The sequence below is a fragment of the Crassostrea angulata genome, chromosome 10, assembly GCF_025612915.1.
Source record: "Crassostrea angulata isolate pt1a10 chromosome 10, ASM2561291v2, whole genome shotgun sequence".
Classification (NCBI taxonomy): Eukaryota; Metazoa; Mollusca; class Bivalvia; order Ostreida; family Ostreidae; genus Magallana; species Magallana angulata.
The window spans coordinates 38,050,126-38,073,528 of NC_069120.1; the positions used below are offsets into that span (position 1 = coordinate 38,050,126).

The 23,403-nt window shown below is 33.9% G+C and overlaps 1 protein-coding gene across 2 annotated transcripts in view; it reads right to left on the reverse strand.

Annotated features, from left to right (window-relative positions):
• Positions 1 to 23,403, reverse strand: part of LOC128165619 (galactoside alpha-(1,2)-fucosyltransferase 2-like) — a 43,718-nt gene that overhangs the window by 7,435 nt on the left and 12,880 nt on the right. For both annotated transcript variants that reach the window (XM_052830343.1, XM_052830342.1), the window contains exons 2-3: positions 11,377 to 11,576; positions 5,847 to 5,895 (exon numbers count right to left, since the gene is read on the reverse strand). In XM_052830343.1, the coding sequence (XP_052686303.1) occupies positions 5,847 to 5,874 (28 nt within the window). In that variant the 5' untranslated portion in view covers positions 5,875 to 5,895; positions 11,377 to 11,576. The remainder of the gene's footprint in view (positions 1 to 5,846; positions 5,896 to 11,376; positions 11,577 to 23,403) is intronic.

Sequence of the window (23,403 nt, forward strand, 5' to 3'; positions counted from 1 at the left end):
TTTTAAAAACACCAAAAACAAAAAAAAATCCAAGTTGAATGCATGTTTTTCTGACCGTACACCTGTGTATATAAATTTTATTTTATTCTTTGCATGTACTATTCAATAGATCTAGGGTTCGCAAATCCCGGCAATATTTCCGGAAAGCTATAGTTATGTAGCTCAGCAGAATACTACAGTCATCTATGAAGCACATTGTTTGCCTTCATGTTTCATTATTTATCGCAATAATATAATGGATACGCTACGATACGCTACGGCCGATGTAGCATTTCGTTGAGTGATGACACTTTCTAACTGGTGTGTATTTCGATTGCGAGTCGCAACAAACTGACGCATTTATATAGGCCCGCCTATTTGTAAATGGAAACAAATGTCGAAGAAAGCTCATAATAGAGTTGTACTAGCGAGTTAAAAATTATTTGAGAACAAAAGGGGCGATATTTACATACATAAGTAAATAATTTTATCTGTTAGTGAAAAAATCCCCCCAAAACCAAAGAAAAGGTTCTCTAATAGCAGAGACGGGCCCATATGGATTAAAGTCACAGATTGTACTTCGCTCATCAAATTGCGTTATTTAGTTTATTGTGAAAAAATTCGTCAGAAACTGTTTAGTGAACAAAATTATTATATCTTGCATTACCGTTCACAATGTACCATAAATGTATATGGAATATTGCATGACTTGAACCGATTGGTTTTTCTCACAAAAAGCTAGCGTTTGATGCTGCAAACTAAAGATACATGTACAGTAGCTGACAGGCCGTGAAATTCATAAGACGTTTTACAGCATATGTCTTTAATCCCTTTATTTCTTTGAAACATCGTAAAATGTGTTTATACACGTATATATGTAAAATGTAAAATGGTGACTCGATTTGCACGTGAATTTTACAATCCGAGGTCGATCGATTAGCGTGTTTGAGAGAAAGTCAGCAGCAAGTAAAGCGTTAACATCAGTTGTAAATATTGTCTGGTGAATATTGAGGAGCCTGTAATAAAATTAATGTTCCTACAGACTGAGTAGGTTACAAAATTTGGTACATCATAGGTCAGTCAAAAATTAAACACATTTGTATCGTAATTTTCAAGTTTTTTGTAAGTTTAAAAAAAACCATGCACACTTGTAGAGGAAAGCGTGCCATTGATCGGTTAAAGTTCAATAAAATGTAATTTATTTAATATTCATTAATATTGTCAGTATTTGTTGCGAATTCTTTGGAATGAGCTACATCAAAATAAATATATTTCTTCAACTAAAATTAATTCGTTGAAAATGACTGAATTTATCGATGAAGCCTAATTGCTGAAATATGAAATGGCAAACCTGTTTAAATTGTGTGTTTCTGACAATTGTTTACATCATAAAAAACAAGAAGCGATTATTGTGAGATCTCTTAGCCAGTTATCGCAGTGATATAGTTTATGCAGCCCGATACAGAGTTTAACGGCACAAGTGGCAGTTGGTGCATAGATTATCGATACCGCGTAAGCAGACAGGGTAACGGCTCATTTAAAATAAAACACAATTTCATAAATTATTTAAATATATGTACAAAATAATTAGTTGCTATAATGCTTAAAATATCTGATAAGATTAAAATTAGTTCTCATACTGAAATCGACACAAAGATAAAACACTGCGTGTAACACTGCATGCCTAACAGAGTTATCGTTCCTTATCCGCTAGGGTCCCCGTGAAAAATACTCTTCCGGTCAGGACCGTAGCAATAGACCGTGGCTATTTATAGCCACCGCCTAAAAACGAGTAAAACGTTGTTCATATTCGACCTATTTACCTAGGGACCGAGCCATAATCGGGAACTACACCGCTGAACATGACCTGTCGCGGCTGTGGGAAAATTCAAAGCAGATTATCCACCCCGACAAGATATTTTAGAGACTCAGACATATAAACGCGAGATTACAAACAGAAAAAGAAAATTGGACTTTGATTGTTCTGAGGAGTGCCAAATTAAAGAAATTAAAACTTAAAAACGCGGCCGTAAAACTCTGTTGTCAGACGATATGGATCATCATGTTCAGATCTATATTACTAACTTGCGAAAATATGGGGGAGTAGTGAACATGGCAATAGTGCGTGCAGTTGGTGTGGGCATTGTTTTGTCTGAAGACAAGCAACTTCTCTCGGAGAATAGGGGCCCAATGACCCTTACAAAGACTTCAGCCTATTCTTTATTACAACGAATAAACTTTGTTAAAGTGGCTCACTACACCTTGAAATATTTTCTCAAATCAGCAGAAAATTACTTGATTGTGATAGATATCAAAATGGACAGGAAGTATTCAAGCCAAAGAGGCAAAAAAATGTGCAATTTTGGATGAAAAATTACATTTTCGAAAATTTAATTTAGTAAACATAAACAAAAGCTCCAGGCGGATTCGAACTCATGATCTGCGGTTCAGAAGCCCAATACGTTCATTACTTGTCTACGATGACAATCAAATCGAAAAACATAAACAATTAAACAAAACATTTAAATCGCCATCTTGTAACGTAGTGTCTTAAAAAGTATAAGTCTGGGTGTAGTGAGGTACCTTAAGCGCCGCGGAAGCTGTACTGCGAAAACACTTTCCTGATGAAAAGTTTGATGCAATAAAAACAGAGATTTAAAACTACTGCCGTCACAGAAAATGACATATCACCTGATTTTATTTATAATTGGGACCACACCAGCCTACACTACGTCCCCGTATCAAACTGGACCATGGAAATTCAGGGTTCTCAGAAGATCCCGATTGTTGGGTTAAACGAAAAGCGCAAGATAACGGCAGTTTTTGCGGGTTTGTTTTGTTTTATCGGTTAATAATACTATGTAATTGTTGTTCTTACAGATTCACAGCTAGATCAATGCACTCAAAGATTAGCTACGTAATTAATGACTGTATGATGTAAAAAGAAAATTGTCTTGATAAATATAATTGCTCCATTATATAATTTGTAGGCACACTGACAGGGGAATTTGTTCCTGCACAAGTAATTCACAACTTCAGCTTGGCATACTCTAAAACCTGGCCTGGCCTGGCCCCATTGGCCTGGCCTGGCCTCAAAGTTGGCCTGGCCTCACTTCTGGCCTAAAAATTGGCCTGGCCTCAAATTTTGGCCTGGCCCCTAATTTGGCCTCTTTAAAATTTTTGGCCTCAAATTTTAAAATTTTTCTTTTTTTCACTTTCTTAGAATTTGATTGATTTTTTTTTAATTTCTTTAAGAAATTGAAAATTCGGTGCTTTTTTATGTTAAAAGAATAATCATATGAAAAAATATATACAACAAGTGACTGATTTTTCAAGTTTGATTAATTTCATCCATGTTTAAACACACAGAAAATTCCTAAGACATGCATGTACAGCACTGCTCTTACTATTGTTAAGGAATAGATTATGCCAATACCAAAGCTATTTACTTTAAAACTAAGAGTCGCCCCCCCCCCCTCCTATTTAAAAGTTAAACATCATTTTAAGAGACAAACCTGATTGATATCCAAAACATTTGTAAACTGGTTCATATCATTAAATTGTTGTCACTGTGTAAATTAAATGCACTTTAAAATTTGCAGTTTGTTTACATTACCTGTCAACACCGATCAAGCCCAAATTTCCCTCCCCAGCAGAAATTCAATATTAATCTTTTCTGTCGCTAATCTGCTACATTGGGGTCAGATTCATCGCCTATCCTGTCATTTAACGTTTCACACGGTCTAATTTCATTAATGGCATTTGTGAACAACTGCAACATTGCATCCTCCGATACCTTGACCCAGCAATGGTCATTAATCATCACCTCCTAATTAGAGTAGAGTTTCATGCATGTGTTGCTTGTATATTTAGGAAACAGTGGGGAATTGTCATTATCAGAATTTGAACAAAGCAAAACATTTTGTGACCTTTGGTGTTGGTTAGAACAAATATTGGCCTCTTCCAAAATTTTTTTCTCAAACAAGTCGTTGGTTAAAGATGAGTTACATAGATATTGTCCAATCCTGAGAGCAGTTTGATCTAAATACATTGCAAAAACATGCCATGGTTATACAATGGCAGGGCAAAAATCACATTCTTAAGTTCTTAAGAATTTCAAACAGGCTGATTGCTGCTGAATAAAAATCATTTAGAATGGATTACTCGATATACCTTTGGTCATAAATATACATTGTTAGTACTATATTTTCAATTGTACAAAAAAAGTTATGTTATTTTTAAAAGACTATCACAGCCACCAAGTAAGATGTTTAATATGGATTGAAAATAAATCAATAAAAAAGCAATAAAAATCATCAAATATGTAAAGAAAATATAAAAATAAATTTGAGGCCAAAAATTTTTGAAGAGGCCAAATTTGAGGCCAGGCCAATTTTTGAGGCCAGGCCAAAATTTGGGGCCAAGCCAATTTTGAGGCCAGGCCAGGCCAATGGGGCCAAGCCAGGCCAGGTCAGGTTTTAGAGTATGCCCTTCAGCTTGTCACCCAGCATGATTTTCCCCTGGCTTGGCATATTACATGTACACAGTCCAAACCACTGGGCTAACAATACCGCACAAATAGAATATATACCGCAAAAATCATCAAGCCTCAGATTCCGCGTACAAAAATGCGTCTGGGAATTCCTGACTCACAGAAACCATTGTGCATTTTTGACGTATTCAGGATGCAAACGGGAGAAGATTTTATAAATGATTGAAATATAAAGAGTAATACTATATGTATTGTGTTCGTACCCCCAAGTTGTACCGACCGACTACAGCTGATGGATTTGGCCGTGCAAAAAATCGTCAAAAACAAATCAAAAGAACGCTTTCAAAAATGGTACGCCAATCAAATATCAAAACGGCTAGTGAACGGTAACACTGACCAAACTTTGACACCCGTTGATCTGCGACTTTCATTAATTTTCTAAAGCCATTGTCGGCAAAATGGCTTGTCCAAGTTCATGCTATTAACTAATCCGACAAAAATCATGGCTACAAGTTTCCATCATGTGAGCAGTGATCTACATGTATTGTGCCCATTGATTATAGATACATTGTGTATAAAACTGCACTCATTTTAGATGGAGTTATCTACTGAAGTATTTGAATCTTGTCTTTTAACAGTTATGAAAGAAACTTGTATGCTTGTGTGAATACTAATATTTTGTATTAATACGGAAATAAAAACGCTACAATAGTTTAAGTTTGCTTCTTTAGTTTACGTTGCTTAAGTCATATCCATGTAAGCATATGTATTTTTTTTTTTTGCGGTCTTATGTACCCGCAGAAATTGAAAACGCAGAATATAATTTGATACTTTTAAGGGCTTAAACTGCCAAAAGTTTGAGCCGCAGAAAATACCCGGTATGCGGTATTGACATTTCTGGTACAGTGGCGCTTGAGGAGATTTTCACACATTTGTCCTACGTATTTCTATCTCAAACTTTGAAACCCGCCGGGGCTTCCATTTGGTCTGGGGGTCACGAACTTTACAATTTAACCACTTCACTATATGTACAAGCTTTTGAATAAATATTGATTTTTCTGGTGCAGTTCTTCTTGAGAAGATCATTTTTAAAAACACACACCCTATATACTCACTGTTTCTTACTTATCTCCTCTTTTAAAAGGGATTATTTATTTTTATAATTTAAAATTCCTTTTAGATAAGAATGCTTTGTATCAAGTTTGGTTAAATTTGGCCCAGTTGTTTTAGAGAAGAGGTAAAAAACGTAAAAAGTTACAGACGGACGGACGCCGGACAACATGTGATCAGAAAAGCTCACTTAAACCTTTGGTTCAGGTGAGCTGAAAAACACAATCCAAATAAAATCAAGTAATATTGTACGATAAAGTCTTACTTGTTCGGAAATATCTTTTTATTTTCATTCTTCAATGCTACAGCTTTAACTGCAAAAGTGAGTTGGAAAACATGATTGTAAAAATCATTCTATATTTTTTTGTAATATTTTGAGATGTTGATCTAATTATCAATCTATAAACGCAGTTTACAGAGTCCGGACCCTTCCCCCTGGAAAATTCAATTTCATCAAATTATCAAATAATCGTATTAAATCATAAATTGGCTATACATTAATCTATTCAGTTTGCAAAAAAGTTGAAACGTTCTAGGATACATCTAAATAGGAAATATACATTGATGATCATGTCATGTGAGCTTGCATAAACGTTTTTATCTTCCATATTAGATTAGCAATTACAAGAAAAATATGAACTTCATTGATTCATTGAATTCAAAAGAGGAAGATTAAGTGATGTTTGCTCTTGTCCGTTACGCAAGTGCACTGTATGCATACAAGACACAAAAAGACTAAATTGATAGCTTATCATACAATTACCGATCGGTGTAGTTATGGGGCCCGTTTCTCAAAAAGGCCTACGTCCAGGCGTAAGCTTAGTCCGGACTAAATCAGGGACTAGACCTCAAAACCAGACTAAGTTGCGTTTCACAAAAAGGCGTAAACTTAGTCGGGACTAAATTTGAGTTTAAATCTACGCCTGCTAATGGGTAGGCGTAAGTTCTTAGTCTGTGCAAAAAAATGGCGAGTGTTTTGTTTCTAAGGCAAAATATACAGATAATTTTATTTTTTGGTTTGTTTTATGTGTTATTTGTACATGTGCATATAACTTTAAGAAATACCTATTATTCGATAACTGTCTCTATTTCTAAAAAAAATAAGATTAAATCAATTTGATAAATAATGGGCTCACCTTATTAAACGTATGTAATATACATTACTACTCGTAATGAAATTTACCTAAAGTGTGAAGAATGGGTTTACCCCAATAAATGATATAAACACAATTATTCAAAAAATGCTTTATTTCTATATTAAACATTTATTCCCCAAGAAGATAGATGTATATAAGTACGAATAGATTATTGATTTTTTTTTATCAATTCTCAGTAAGCATGAACTAGAATTTAATGTTTCTAATCAAATTTGAACCTGTGAAACGAAACTGATTTCAAAATTATGAATAGGAGCAACTCAAAACGTTTACATTTGTAATTTGTCCTTGTGTGTGGTTGTTTGTTCTTTACATATACATGTATTACTGAAAACTTTACAACACGTATGAATTCTCATTTTCATTTTTTTTTTTTTTTGCTCCTAGTATCTTTACAAAACCGTATGAAAGCTACATGTATTTTGGAATGTTTATGAACTCGCATTTAGATACAATCAATTTTTGTTTGTTAAAATATTACTTAAAAATATGTTTTAGAAGCGTGCAGAGTGTGCATCAATTTTAGATCTGTTGACAAGCGTTTGTCAAGGTTATCGATTATTATTAAATTTCACATGCACACCTTGAATTTTTGGAAATCAAATTTATTAATCTTATTAATTCTAGGATGAAGTGATCAATTGCGTTCATATTTAACATCGATCGTAATTCTTTTTTAAAAAAAGTATGGGGCACATGTACTATCAATGATATCCGTGCATATTCATATACATTGTTTATTTGTACTCATTTAATTGAATTGATCTTTAATTACTTGAATTCATGATAGTTTTGTTTCATCACATTTAAGATGTACGTATATCAAGGGATTTTTCTTTATTTCGAAGTTGTCGACTTGCAATACAAAAACGTTGTTTTAGCAGTTTTACAACAGTGTGCATTATTTACAAATTTAACTAGCTTGCATTTGTCATACTTATTATATGAACAATTGTATACACCCAATCCCAATAACCTAAAGCAGATAGGGAAAAAAGTAAAACTTACGTGCACTTGTTAAAACTGCAAAGATGACAAATGTCTTATCAGGAAGGGGATGGGGGATTTTTTAGATAAGGCATCTAAAAAAATTCCCTATCCCCTTCCGGATAAGACATTTTGCATTTTCCATTAAACTTGTAAAAACCTTTTATTTATAAAACTTTCTTTAAAAGGGAAGAAAGTAAAACTCACATGCACTTGTTAAAATCGCAAAGATGCAAAATGTCGTATCCGGAAGGGGATAGGGGAATTTTTAGATGCCTTTTCCATTAAACTTGTAAAAGCCTTTTATTTTTAAAACCCTCTTTAAATAGGAAGGGTGTTCTTAGATAAGTGCTTTCATATCTTTATTTTAATCAAGATACTGTATACAGGGTTATATTTCCGTCCTTCTACACTTACAAACAGTTTCACTCGGTCGTGACTTCGCCAAGTCACAGCTGTTACCTAAGTTACTTAATATTAGATATTGAAAATCAACATAAATTTGCCCGCTGACAACGTGGGTGAAATGATTGAAAATGAAACAGGGCGAATTATTCCCTGTTTATGGAAGGTGTATATTACTTTCACCTTCCCCCCCCCCCCAAAAAAAAATCGATCGATGTAAACCCAAAACAGGAAAGGGAGTTGGGGAGACCCCGGCCTCAAATGTTGATAATTCCTGTCTTGTTAATTGTTGATATTAATATCTTTCAAAACTATTATCATTTGAATCGCAGAAAATCAAGAATCGTTTCCATGTCATTGTCTACATTCTTTCAATATTGGAACAGAAGATGGACAAGGTTCATGTATTATTATTTATACAGTAGATATTTTCGATGTCAGTTGGTTGCTGTTATACTCATGGTCATATTATTTTCTATAAATGATATAGTGAATTGATAAAAAAGAATCAAGACTTATCCCAGCATCTGAAAATATCTAAAGATCTACAGTGTCTATGAAGCATACTTCTCATTCTGCAGACGTATTGGGGCATATCCACTGTACCTTGTCCATGTATTCTATAAATATTTGAAGTTTACACGAACATTGAAGTTAATTTCTATGCATTGTTTCGTTCAATCAATATGTAAGATTGTGCCTCAATATCATCTACAATGCATTTAATTGTCACATATTTGGTTTCTGAAACCTCTTGTACTACATGTACTATGAATTGGAAAATTGATCCACCACATATAACCATAGCCTCAAAGCAAAACAAAATACGATATGCGCATGCTTAGTACTCAGCGGAGATGTCATTTAAACCCTAACTTACGCCTTTTTCAGAAACGCAACTTAGACCCGACTAAATATTGGCGTAACTTTGTTAGTCGGACTAACTTCAGCCCAGATTTACGCCTTTTTGAGAAACGGGCCCATGGAATTCAAGTTCATGGCAAACTTAGGTAATCCTTAAATAAATGTTTTTGGTTTATTCATAGAATGCCCGGTGCTTCTCTTCTCAAAATATAAAATCAAGGATTGTATTAGATGTACATGTAATACTTTACTTATGGTTTTCCGATCCTAAGCTTCAAAGTATTTTTATACCCCCGATCCGAAGGAGAAGGTGGTATACTGTTTTACCTTTGTGTGTCTGTCTGTCCTTCTGTCTGTCTGTCTGTCCGTCCGTAATAAAAAAAATTCTGTCGCATTTTTCATCGCAGATGCTTGAAATTTAAACACACTTTTTCTTTAGGCATGCCAGATCGTTGGAGATACTGTCGTACCAATCCGACCCGTCTAGGATTTCTCAGCAAATATTTATCGCAGATGCTTTAAATTTTAATGCACTATTTGTTTAGGAATGCCATATTGTGGGATATATTTTTGTACCAATCGGATGACAACTTTCTGTTAAATGTCGACTTTGCTTATTTCGCATATTCACATCAGAGCGGGGGTATCACTATTGAGCATTGGCTCACAGATATCTTGTTTTATCATAAAAATCTTTTTTTTTCTTCAAACTTTTTTAATGAAATGAAATGAAAAGAAATTAACCAATGATATCCATGCATTTTACGAAGTTATTGCAATTTTGCCCACTATGAATAGTATATAATAAACGTACAGGTTAAAATCAAATTAGAAAAAAACCCACAGTTGTACCGGTGCATCAGAAGGTCGAACCCCTTTCCCAGTATGAAGTAGTTCTCCCACCTTGAATAACTGAATGTAATATTACATGAAACACTACAAAACTAATTGAATTTGTCTATTTAAGGTGGATCGCGGGTTTACTGCTTGTGAGCAAACCTACTAATAATGTTATCGTGTTTCAAACACAGTGTCGCTGATCAAATCAAGCAACGCCATTTAAATGAAATATATAGTAAAATGAATATCTTAGTCGGGAAACGCATTTCAAAACTATGCTCCAAACTTTTAAATTATTAAGATGAACTTAATTTAACTCAACACGACTATAGAAGATATGATTTTGAATTAATTCATTAAAATAATCAATAAGTGTTCTCGGCCAATTTTTTTGCAAAACAACTTACAGATTTCAAAAAATCCTATATTTTCAGTATGACGCTAGTCTGATGTCATCATTTTCTTACGCCTGAGAACCAAAAAATGAAATGCAATGATTGACATGACTAGCTAATTACCACGTAATAGAACATGCAAAATATTAATATTAAATAGACATGATTCTATATATGTTATCGAATGCACAAATGCAATTAATATAAGCTTGTGAAGAGAAGTAAATGGCTATTTCTCTTTTCATGAAACTCCGAATGATTCAATACAAAGATAATTACTATACTATTATTGACATCAGAAGTTTGTAATCGTTGTGAAGAGAAGTACACATGTACATGGCTATTTTTCATTTCAAGAAACTCTGAGTGAATCAATACAAATATAATTACCATACAACTATTGACATCAGAAGTTTGTAATCGTATACGATAATCAGCTAAAACTAGAAGAATTTTTAAAGTTAGATCGGTAGTTGAAAATACAGAAGTTATTATGTTTGTAAAAGAGGCGAAGTTAATGCATACGGTTTTAATTAATTTATTTCCTTGTTTAAACATGAGTTTAAAGAGTATGAACGCACACTCGTCCTCGTTGAACAGGCCCAAGAACACTTCGGTATTTTATTCATATGCGATACTTGTAATTAGCCAATCTGCTAACATGTATTTAAAATCATATTTTCGGTCCGCTCCAACCTTAACAAACAAGTCTAAGTCGACAAAATTGTCGGAGCAGATCAAAGATCTGATTTAGATAAGATTGGTATTTTGCATATCAAATTATACATATAATTTATTTAGCGAGCAAATAAATATAAATCTTTAAAACATTTCTAATCTTTCTAATTTAATTTTTAATTTCATACTGACTGCATTAAACAATAATTCAATATACAAAATATTTTATAAATTAAATGATTACATTATTTTGCTGACATCAATTGCCCAATGAGATGGTGAAGAAAAACTTCCGAAGCCGTGTTGTTTATAAAACTTTCAATCACTACTAGTCATGACCAAGAACATGACTTAGGTAATGTTTTATCAAGATAAACAAAAGAAAGTAGCAGACTAGACGGACAATATACACCCGATATTTCTTTCCTAAACGAGGTTAACTTAAACTTTCACTTTTAAATATACAAACCTATTATTATTCCAAAATTGCGTCAAGGTATTTCTCAATAGAGTCCTTTGGACCGACGTCTAATTTTGTATTTTGTTCTTGGATAACAGATGTGTGTTTTCGGACGATGGGAAAGTGTTGGAAAGGAAGGCGTACAGCCAGAGAAGGGCGAGAAAACAGCAAAACACTAAAGAACCATATTTCAGTCCCTTCATCATACTCTGAAAGGAAAGAAAAAATATTTTTGACTGGTTTCTTTTTTTTATTTGATGGTGCAAAAACGTTATTTCTAAACTATTTACCATTCATAGAAACGCATAAGTTTGCTACTGTTTTGTTTGTTTTAAGAATCACAATGAAGCAAACTCGTCTAATTGTATTTATACTCCTGTGTATTTTTTTGTATTTCTGTAGAAAATCGGAAACGTTTTATTGTATTTTTGAAATCAATATTACTATGGCCTTATTAAAGCTGCTTGGTCCGATTTTTTCGTAATTACAGTATCAAAATTTTGTTCATACAAATCATTTATCTTACAAAGTTATGGACTTTCTCCTATTTACACCAGCAGAATCAATCTCCTTTCAAAGTTAGAAATATTCAAAGTAAATAAAAATAATTTCTCTTTGGGCAAACGAAAAAACAAACCAAAATGCATCACGGGAATGTTTAGAAAAGGAAACCGCATGGTTTCGTCCCCCGAATGATTGGGGTTATTCAACCCGCATGCTATGCATCGGTTGTAAAGAAAGCAGACTTTAGAAATATTGGCAAACAGACTTACACATGTTTATTTGTAAATTGTCTGATCATTTGTTTGACCATTTCGACCTTTATTTAAAGCGATGTCAATTCGTAATACACTGTACAACCATTCCCGTCTCGTCGTCAGGGGTGAAATTTAACATGAGGCGAAATAACGCGGTACTTTTTAATGTCGTTTGTTTTGTTAGCAGATTTTGTACGTACTTTTCTTCATTGAAATTTGGCTTAATTGACTGGGAAAACTACTGCAATGTCTATTATTATACATATACTAAGCATAGCCATCGTTTAAAAGCGTGCATAAAATTTGATATAAAATCGGACCAAGCAGCTTTAAACTGTTAACACATGTACAACATGTATATGACGTGACCAAAAACGGATACGTGACAAAGACTAGCTATAGTGTACGTCTGCTATTACTTGATATAATAGACAAGATCTAACGATTTTTTATATGTTTAAGTATTAGAATAGAAAACAATAAAATGACTTCGTTCAATTTTGCAGCACTAAGATGATATCAGGTGTGAACACATATCTTCATGCATGGATTTAGATTATTTCGAGGGCATGAACTTTCATTTCTGAATAAAAGTTAAGTCATTTTAAAAAAAATGCGTTTTCGGTTTTAGCAGGCATCGTTACTTCTTGTAAGGCTGTTTAGCAATCGGTAATGAATATTTTGCAAGGCATATAGCGTTAATGTTGGCTCTTTTTGCATGACAATTAAAACTCTAACACGGGGCCTAGCCACATTTACCTGGCCTGTCCTCACTTTTGGCCTCAAATTTGGCCTGATTTCAAATTTTCGCCCGGTTCCCATATTTGGCATCTACGATAATTTTTGGCCTCAAATTTTGAAATATTCAGTTTTATATTTTCTACGAATTTTATCTCTTTGTTTCTAATTCTCTAAAAAAAATTGTAAAATATTTTTTTTTTTCAAATACACATGTATTTAACAAATGATATCACTGACTGAGTTTCATATTTTTATTTTATCCATGTTATAAACAAATTAAAATTTTATCATGTTAATATACACAAGTACATATGACAAGCATGTACAATTACATTAATTGCACTGCTCTCACTTTTCCAAGGAATGCAATATGCCAAATACTCAACAATCACATTTAAAATTCAGAGCCGCGGGCCACCCCCTACTTAAGAAGATAAACTGTTCATAGAATAATAAAATAAAACATCATTTTAAGAGACTCGCCTCATAGAAGGAATAATAAATATCTCAGATATTTGTAAAATAATTCAAAGCATTGAATTTCTAACTCCGTGTAATGCACTTTAAAAATGCACATTTGGTTACATAACCTGTCAACACCCTTCAAGCCCTAATTTCTCTATACAGCAGAAATCAGAAATTGTATATCAGCCTCCTTCTGTCGCTAACCTGCTACACTGGGGTAGATTTATGCTCTGCTGTTTGAAATTTGAACAAAGCAAAACATTTTGTGACCTTTAAAATGACCTTTAAAGGGGTATCATCACGATTTTGGTCAAAAATTATTTTCATATTTTTATTTTTTACAATGCTTAAGAAATGCATTTCTAAAGATCAATCAAACTTTGAGTGTCAGTCGTAGGGTTATAATCAAGATACAGAGCTTACAACTCTTTGTTATGTAAACAATGCCAGTGCTATGTTTTTTATTTACATTGGTTCAATATACCCATTCAAGCTCTTTATTAAGTTGATTTTCTATCATTTTTGTTTTTTTTGGAACACAGAAATACATTTTCTAGCGTCAGTTCCATATATTTTAATGATAAACCTGGAATTTTCAAAATGTAAACAAAAAACATGACCTATAGCTTTGTTAACCGGGTTTCCCAACGGAAAAGTCCGGTTATTGAAATGGCGGGCGGGTGGGCAGGCGGCTGCCAAAAGGGTACCCTCATTCATTGTACGGATAATCCTCCTACAGTTTTCAAGATAGGAAGTTGTTCTTTTGCAGATTAATTGTACATACATCAGAGGTGTGCATATAGCTAGGATTTTGATTCCTGATAATTTATGAAAAAATACCAGTTTTTTAACTTAATCATTTTTTGGCAAAATATTACATACAGGGTATTTCATTTCACTGGATACGGTAGGTGGTGTTCATCAATTCAGTTTTTTAATTCACATATAAGAAAACCCGGTTTGCTGTCACATTGGAAGCTTTTCACATGTTTTCATAATCTAAAATTGTGAGCTCTACGCTTATAACTCGACGACTGAAACTCATATTTTAGTTGATTATTAGTAAAGTCTAACTGAAGCATTGTAAACATTAAAAGTAAAAAATACATTTTGACTAAAATCGTGACCATGCCCCTTTCAAGGGTACCTTTATTTTATTTTAAAACCCTCGTCATATCATTTAAAACACAAAACGGGATTATGGTTGAGCTAGTCGTTATCAAAATGTCAAACCTTAGTGAGGGCAACCTGCGGTCGACTGTTTCCGGCTTTATCGGCTATGTGACGTCATAAATATGTCCATTAAGAGATACAGCAGTGAAACAAAGTGTTTTTTTAATCAAGTGTCCCAGTAAAAAATCTCGCTTTTATTAGCTATGGAAAGAATAAATAAAATGGACTGCCGTTCTTAGTTTCTAGAGAAAATGGCTTTATATTCGATCCTTTGTTATACCTAAACACTATTTTCTAGAATGAACTCAAACCAGATTTTTGTTCCTACGTTAACAGCTAACCGTTAACAGTTTTAAATACTTACAAAATGCATATATGTTATAAGAAGTCAGTTTTTGAAGGCTTGATTAATCTATAACAGGGGAATGAATAAAAAATTACTAAAATACTTCTAACAGAAGTGAAAAATGAAATACCCTGGTGCCTAATTGTTAATCACCAGGACAATCATATTGTTTAAAAGGTTCTTATCCAATTATTAGTTTTACACTCGAAGAAACCCCATCTTCGCTAGCCAAGGGTTTTCGGTCCATTCTGCTCCCCATATCATAAACCCTTGGCAGATCTCATTACGAAAACGAGGTGATGCGGTGGCGCTATCTAGCAAGCAACTTGAGTTGCACCCCTTGCGTAAACTTGTTTCCTATCATATCGCGGGTTCTATGGTATCGTATGGAACGCCTCAACTGCCTTATGTAGGTAATCTTCATAATATGATGATACTTCAACATTCCATGCTGATACTTTAACATTACGTAATGGTATCTTAACATTACGTGCTGATACTTTAACATTACATGCTGATACTTTAACATTACATGACGGTACTTTAACATTACGTGCTGATAGTTCAACATTACATGCTGATACTTCATTAAATGAAGGTACTTCACTATGCGGTGGTTCTAAAAATAGGGAAGTTTTAACATTGATCAATCTCTGAAACAGAGAAACAGCACAGTGTTAAAAACTTTACAGGCATCCACGTGTTCTGAGTTTTAGCGTATTTCGATCCCTAGGCGACGCTTCCCTAACCCTATTTTTAGAACTACCGCATAGTGAAGTGCCATCATATAATGAAGTATCAGCATGTAATGTTGAAGTATCAGCATGTAATGTTAAAGTATCAGCATGTAATGTTGAAGTATCAGCACGTAATGTTAAAGTACCATCACGTAATGTTAAAGTATCAGCATGTAATGTTGAAGTATCAGCACGTAATGTTAAAGTACCATCACGTAATGTTAAAGTATCAGCATGTAATGTTGAAGTATCAGCAGGTAATGTTAAAGTATCAGCACGTAATGTTAAAGTACCATCACGTAATGTTAAAGTATCAGCATATCATTTAAAGCTGCTTGGTCCGATTTTTTTGTAATTACAGTATCAAATTTTTTTTCATACAAATCATTTATCTTAGAAAGTTATGGACTTTCTCCTATTTACACCAGCAGAATCAGTCTCCTCTTAAAGTTAGAAATATTCAAAGTAAATAAAAATAATTTCTCTTTGGGCAAACGAAAAAACAAACCAAAATGCATCACGGGAATGTTAAGAAAAGGAAACCCCTTGGTTTCGTCCCCCGAATAATTGGGGTTATTCAACCCTCATGCTATGCATCGATTGTAAAGAAAGCAGACTTTGGAAATATTAGCGAACAAAACGTACACATGTTTATTTGTAATTTGTCTGATCATTTCGACCTTTATTTAAAGCGATGTCAAATTCGTAATACAACCATAACCGTCTCGTCGTCAGGGGTGAAATTTACCATGAGGCGAAATAACGCGGTACGTTTTAATGTCGCTTGTTTTGTTAGCAAATTTTGTACGTATTTTTCTTCATTGAAATTTGGCATAATTGACGGGTAAAACTACTGCATTGTCTATTATTATACATATACTAAGCATAGCCATCGTTTAAAAGCGTGCATAAAATTTGATATAAAATCGGACCAAGCAGCTTTAATATTTATTCGTTTGATGAGATATCGGCGCTTCTGATTGGTCGAAAAATTTCTTTGATACCTGTGTAATGAAGAATAATGACCCCCGTAGAATAATGACCGGGGGTCATTTTTCTACGTAGAAAAATGACCCCCCGGTCATTATTCTACGCAGAAAAATGACCCCCCGGTCATTATTCTACGCAGAAAAATGACCCCTTTGCCTGAAGAATAAGTGTCATTTTCATAAAAATGAGCACATTCCACATGAAGAAAAGTGACCCCTGTAGAATAATGACCCCCTTGTAGATTAAAGTTTTTCAGTATATTTTTTTTATTATTTGTGAAATAGTCTTTACACTATTGTAATTTTTACTGCTGAAGTTTACAGAAAGTAACAGAAATTATAATTCATATTCAAATAAACTTAAAGTGAAAGAAGGGTATATCTTAGAAAATAAAAATCCTTCCGTTATAACAAGATATTGACGTATTGCATCGGGGTATGGTTGTCATCTTAACAATGACATTTACATATATCTATGGTGTTCCGATAGGGCCACTTCGACCTTAGGGCGAAGATGCAAGGTTGCAAAGGCGATAGTGCGAAGGCGAAAGAGCAAAAGTGCGTAGATGCGACGACGAAGCGCGAAGATGTGATGCATAAAGTGCGAAGGTGCGAAGGCGAAGGAGCGATACTTCTAACACTCCTTCCCAACTTTGCACTCTGGCCTTCGCATCTTCGCACTTTCGCCTTCGCCTTTTTGATTGCATTCAGCAAGTCTCGGTCGATTACATAGAATTTAATACGGGCACCGTACTCGCTAAGGTTTTCCGATTAATCAATGCTATTATTGGTACGCATGCGCTAGGCCATCGCGCTTACTATGAATGTTTATAAATATTTAAATGTGTACATGTAACATATATGTTTACCAGTGCTGGCTATGCCTAATCATTATCTACTCCACACAAAATTTAATGTCCGCCATAATGTGTACATATGCACTTCCAGAATCCTGTCACATACCAGCCGTCTCTTTACCGTGGACCAAACACAGTAACAATGTAATTTCATTATGCAACACTCCTTGCTCATGCATGGATCTAAAGGGGGATAAGGGGTCCCCCCCCCCCGGAAAATTCAATATTAATAATTTCACGCAGTAAAAGGGGAGAGGGAGTCCGGACCCCATCCCCCTGGATAATTTTATTTTATTAATTTTATAGAAATAAAATTTTCAAAATATGCCTCGGAACCCTTTAAACGATGGAGAGCTCCGCAATTATAAAACATAGGTAATCACATATTACAAAGCTCACCGAGACGAGGCATCACCTTTATGAGGCATCGCCTTTATGAGACCACCTTCATCATATCATATGAAAACCATCCTTTATGATCTTGGATATTCATGGATTCTGTTTTGAAACAATATCGTATATCATGATCATCTGTTAAAAAATTGTATGTTCATCATATGTTCATATGTTAATCAATACAATAATATAAAATTAAAATTGCATCCTATCATAATTACAATAAATAATATATAATACCATAAAATACCGTAAAATATTGTGAGATATGATATATGATATGACATTCTATTGTGTTATACATTATTGTATTTGATCAAACAATACAATATCATAAAACATAATACAATATAGTATTATATGAAACAATATCAAACTGCAATAATACATCATAACATTGAAACATATGATATCATATTGTATAATTAAGCATTGAATCATTATTGTTTGAAAGATGTGGTCTCATAACTGCAACGGTGTGTGCATACAAATAGTATAACGCGCGCTAGCACGTTATGAAAATTTGTTTGCACTCATTGTTGCAGTTATGAGACCACATCTTTCAAAAAATAATCACCAAATCTTATTCAAAAAGGGGCTTTTGTTTATGTCTTATTCAAAAAGTAATGCGAAATTAACAGAATGGCCACTTGAACAGCCACAATATGCTGACAAAAATAGTACGCAGCGTTTTAAATTCTAATAACACAATTTTATTTTTCTTTCTGTAATTAAATGAATTTACTCTTGGTATACTAAGAAATAAATCAATTGAATTCATTTAACTGTCAAAATATATTTACATCAATGATATATTCATCAGCGTAAGTATAATATCAGGTCGTTATCCGGTTTGAAGTCGCGAGAAGAGTCAGTTCTTGTTCTTCGAGAAATACTGAAGAAATACTAAATGTATTCATACGCACCAGATTTGGTGATTAAGTCTTCTGTGTTGTGTGTAAATATCACTAAAATTAACCAATGCAATTTAATAGAGGGAAAGAAAGTGAATGTAAACATTATAGTTTGATAATTGTATTGTATGATACTGTATCATATTTGATACAGAATATGATATTGTATTGTATGATACAATATAATTTGATAAACATTGTATCATATCAAATGAAACAATATCATGGGATAAAGTAAAATATTAAATAATACAATCATACTATAAACATTGTATCATATGATACAATAATATATATTGAAATCTTATAAAATACAATTTCATGTGATATGATAATATATCATATAAACCAATATCATATTATACAATATCGTATGATACGATATTTTATAATATTACAATATCATAGGGATCATGTTACATCATTTAAAAACAACTACATCTATCTATCAAGCAGGTTTGAGTGAGGTAGATTTCTTTAGCATCCTTGATAATGGAGATCAGGCTCTGCATCTGAAGCAACCTCTACGTTTCATTTATAATATAGTTTAATCAACTATGCAAGCTATCTTTCTAGCTATAAACATGTGACCTGTTCCAAAAAACTAAACCTCATCAAGAATCATAAACCTATGGCTCTGATTCAGCATTCAAGCCTGTCAGGTGCATCAGTATCATAAGACTATATCAATGCAAGATTGGTGAAGTTAGGACCAGTAATAACTAAGATATCGTCATCAGAGGGCACCTGTGTCAAAAACTTTAACCAGCTCTTAAAATCTTAACCTCCACCAGCATCCGAAACCTGTGGCTCAGATTCAGCATTTAAGCCTGTCAGGTGTATCACTATAATAAGACGCACCAGTATATTATCATTAGAGGGCACCGCAACAAAAACCTTTAGCTCCTCCTGCATCCGAAACCTATAGCTCAGATTCAGCACTCAAGCCTGTCTGGTGTATCATTATCATAAGACACACCATCCATGCAAGTTTGGTGAAGTACGGACAAGCAGTAACTTAGATATTGTTATTTAAGGTACCTGCAACAAAAACTTTAACCTGCTCCAAAAACCTTAACCTCCTCCAGCATCTGAAAGTTAGGAAGTAGATTCAGTAGGTCCAGATGCATCCTCCATGTAACTTTGGTGAAGAGAGGACAAGTAATAGCTTAGATACGGAGCTGCAACTAAAACTTTAACCAGCTCCGGACGCCGACGCCGGGGGTATAGCATATGCTCCCATTGACTTCGTCTCGGTGAGCTAAAAGGCGAAAGCGCGAAGATTCGAAGGCGAGAGTGCGAAGTTGCAAAGGCGAAGAAGCGGTAGTAGTATCACTTCTTCGCCTTCGAGCACTTTCGTCTTCGCGCTTCGCCGTCGCATCTTCTATATGCTTCATATTGTTCATGAATATTATACTTGCATTGATGATTTCCGCAACACAAACTGCTGGGTATACAAGTACATCACTCAGAATTAATGATGAAGCCAAAATTATGAAAAGTTTACTCCTCTGTTAGGCATTATAACCAAGCTGAAGTTACAGCCATTACGCCAGTAGAGGTTAACGGCTAATAAGGAAAATCGTCAAAGTACTGAGAGTACTCGTACAGAAAATATATTTTACTTTATCCTCGGCATACTTTAGTAAGTTTAGTTAATGCCACGATGATTAATGCATCAATAGTTTGTATGAGCATTAGTAACGATGGATACAATAAAGATCGTGTGATCAAAATCAAGCGGGATATAAACCCCTAACATGGGTTCTAACCTCTTATCAACGCTTTTAGAAATAATCTTTTCTTATTATAATCGATCAGTGTTTATTATCTATTAAGATTTATTATAGTCAGGTACTCTTCACAAATTTGCTCTAAAAGAATAAAGTCTATCCATGATCACAAATACAACATTACAACAAATGATGTTCATGTATTACGTATAAGAAAACAAAACTAACGCAGACTGCTTTAAAAAAAAAAACAAAAAAAAACTTTCCCCAAGAAATGTAAATAAGTAGTATTCATATTTCTACGTTACCTGCCCCCATAGTCTTTTTCCATAAAGATATATACATGTATCATTCTTCTATTGACAATTCATTCACCAATGAATATTGCTTATATTATTACAACAATTATTCTTTCATAATTATTGTTCGTTAATTATCACACAATATCCTCATTGTGTATGAATTTTTCTTTATATGCGTCATTTCCCGCCGTTTGTCGACAAGAGAAGTAACGTAACTGTTAACAATCAATTTGTGACAATGTAAGAGTGTTTACGTGTGTTTGCTACGGATAGGAAAAACTAAATACAGCAATTTATTTACAAAATCGGTGTTTATAACTTCAAAATCAGTTGAACAGAGTGAAAAATAAAGTAACTTCAAAGTCATATCTTGGATACGGAGTAACCAATTTCTATTCATGTTTACGGGGGGGGTCATTTTTTTATGGGGGTCATTTTTCTTCATGTTTCACATGAAGAAAAATAACCCCTGGGTCTTTTTTCTTCAGAAAAATCCAATTATTCTTCAGCTAGGGGGGTCATTATTCTACGTAGAAAAATGACCCCCGGTCATTATTCTACGGGGGTCATTATACTTCATTACACCGGTTCAGATTTTAACTCACTATTTGTGTTTAATCCATTAAATTCAGTTCAATAGCTCTGCATCAGCTGAAGGCGCATCCATTTTGAATATTGTTGCTGTTGTTGTTTTGTATTCATACGCGCCGCTTCATTTAAATTATTTACATTTTTGATCAATGACACTTCACATTTTTTATTTGAAAATGTTTTATTAAATGATAAGAAATGAAGATAATAATTTTTCTATTGATCGACGTATCAAAGAAAAAATTGACCGGAAAACTTTTTCATCAATGCGCTACGCGCATTGATGAAGTTTTCCGGTCAATTTTTTCTTTGATACGTCGATCAATAGAAAAATTATTATCTTCATTTCTTAAGTAATGTTGAAGTATCAGCACGTAATGTTAAAGTACCATCACGTAATGTTAAAGTATCAGCATGTAATGTTGAAGTATCATCATATTATGAAGATTATCTACATAAGGCAGTTGAGGCGTTCCATAGTATTGCAGTAACAGTAGGAAGCGCTGAAATTGACATTTGACGTCGGGATATTTTTAGACATAGTAAACAGGGGCACGCTGAACATCACTAAGGTATATAATAGCATAGACATATAATAGACAAAACTCACAATAACATTAGTTTCTGGGTATATTTCAGTATTGATAGATTTTTCGACCAAAAGGTTTAACTACCGCGATACCATAGGACGGGCTCATATAATTTACATTTTATTCGAAGGAAACAGTGGGTCATATACGCTACGGCATAAATACAACTTGAAAACATGTTGACTAGTGATAATCGGAATTTAATTAACGATGCTATTAAATATGAAAGATATAACCTACAGGAAGCTAGGAATTATTTATTTATAGTGTTTGTGGAAACCTGTACCGGGAGTGAAATAGTCGCTAAAATATGACAACATTCAAGCCATAAAACCAGGTATCGTCGCCGTGAATACTGCAGACAATAATTAAATTAAATACATCTCATTGGACATTTAATAGCAATGACCATAAGCAGTGACGTATATACTAACGGGATAGGCAACTTCTAAATTCGCCATGTTTACTTCCCATACTATCACGCGAGCCTTGCATGACAAGTTTGTAAATCTCTGTTCAATCCCATGCAGTAAATTATATCGTGTTCTCAAAAGCGATCCAGTTAGACCACTGTTAGGGATGCACTGTACTGGAGCACTTGTGCCTCAACTTGTTGAAAGCACCGATTCCTTTTCCAACGATCACACGTTTATTTACAAGCGCCCAGGCTTATGATACAAAGATGTAGTTGCCACTTTCCGATCCGGTGTTTTATATATTATTTAGTTTTTGGTTTAGTGCTAGCTTTGTAGATGTTTTTTCTTTCAAATGTAGTTTTTATTTTGTTGTCTTGAAGAACGGACGGGTTGTCCCGAGAATTTAACAATATTTTACTTTATTGTTCGTGTCGTTGGTTATTTTTAGTGTTTTTTTATATCTCATCTTATAACCGTGTATCTTTTGATCCGACACTATAGATTACGAGTGTTGTTGGTTTGTTAGTGCTACTTATATACATACCGCCACCGCCAGCTCCTCACACACAGGCATAGGGACCAAGCCCGTTTGAAAATAATTTCAATGTAACCATAAAGTTCGACCCTTTTCTTTATTTATAGTTACATTGAAATTAATGTTAAAACGGACTTGGCAGCTTTGCACACAGACTATGCATGCTATTATTTCTTTATTGACGTTGATGTTAATGATAAGCGGGTGATTGCCTAATGAGGGAGAAAAAAATTGTGATTTTTATCCTATGTTTAACTCTCTGGCCATAAGACATTTTCATATTTTGGCAATAACTTAATTGAGGATGAAAAGTCCTTGTGAATTTTTTTACACGTATGTTTGACAGTATGTTACTTTCATCGTTATTAGCACCCTCTGAATTAAATTTATCTGAACTAAAATCATCTTGATTTGTAAAATCCTCCACTACTGAATCCACTGATATTCCCAAAAATTGACAGTCATTGTCTGACATCCACTGTATATTCACTGT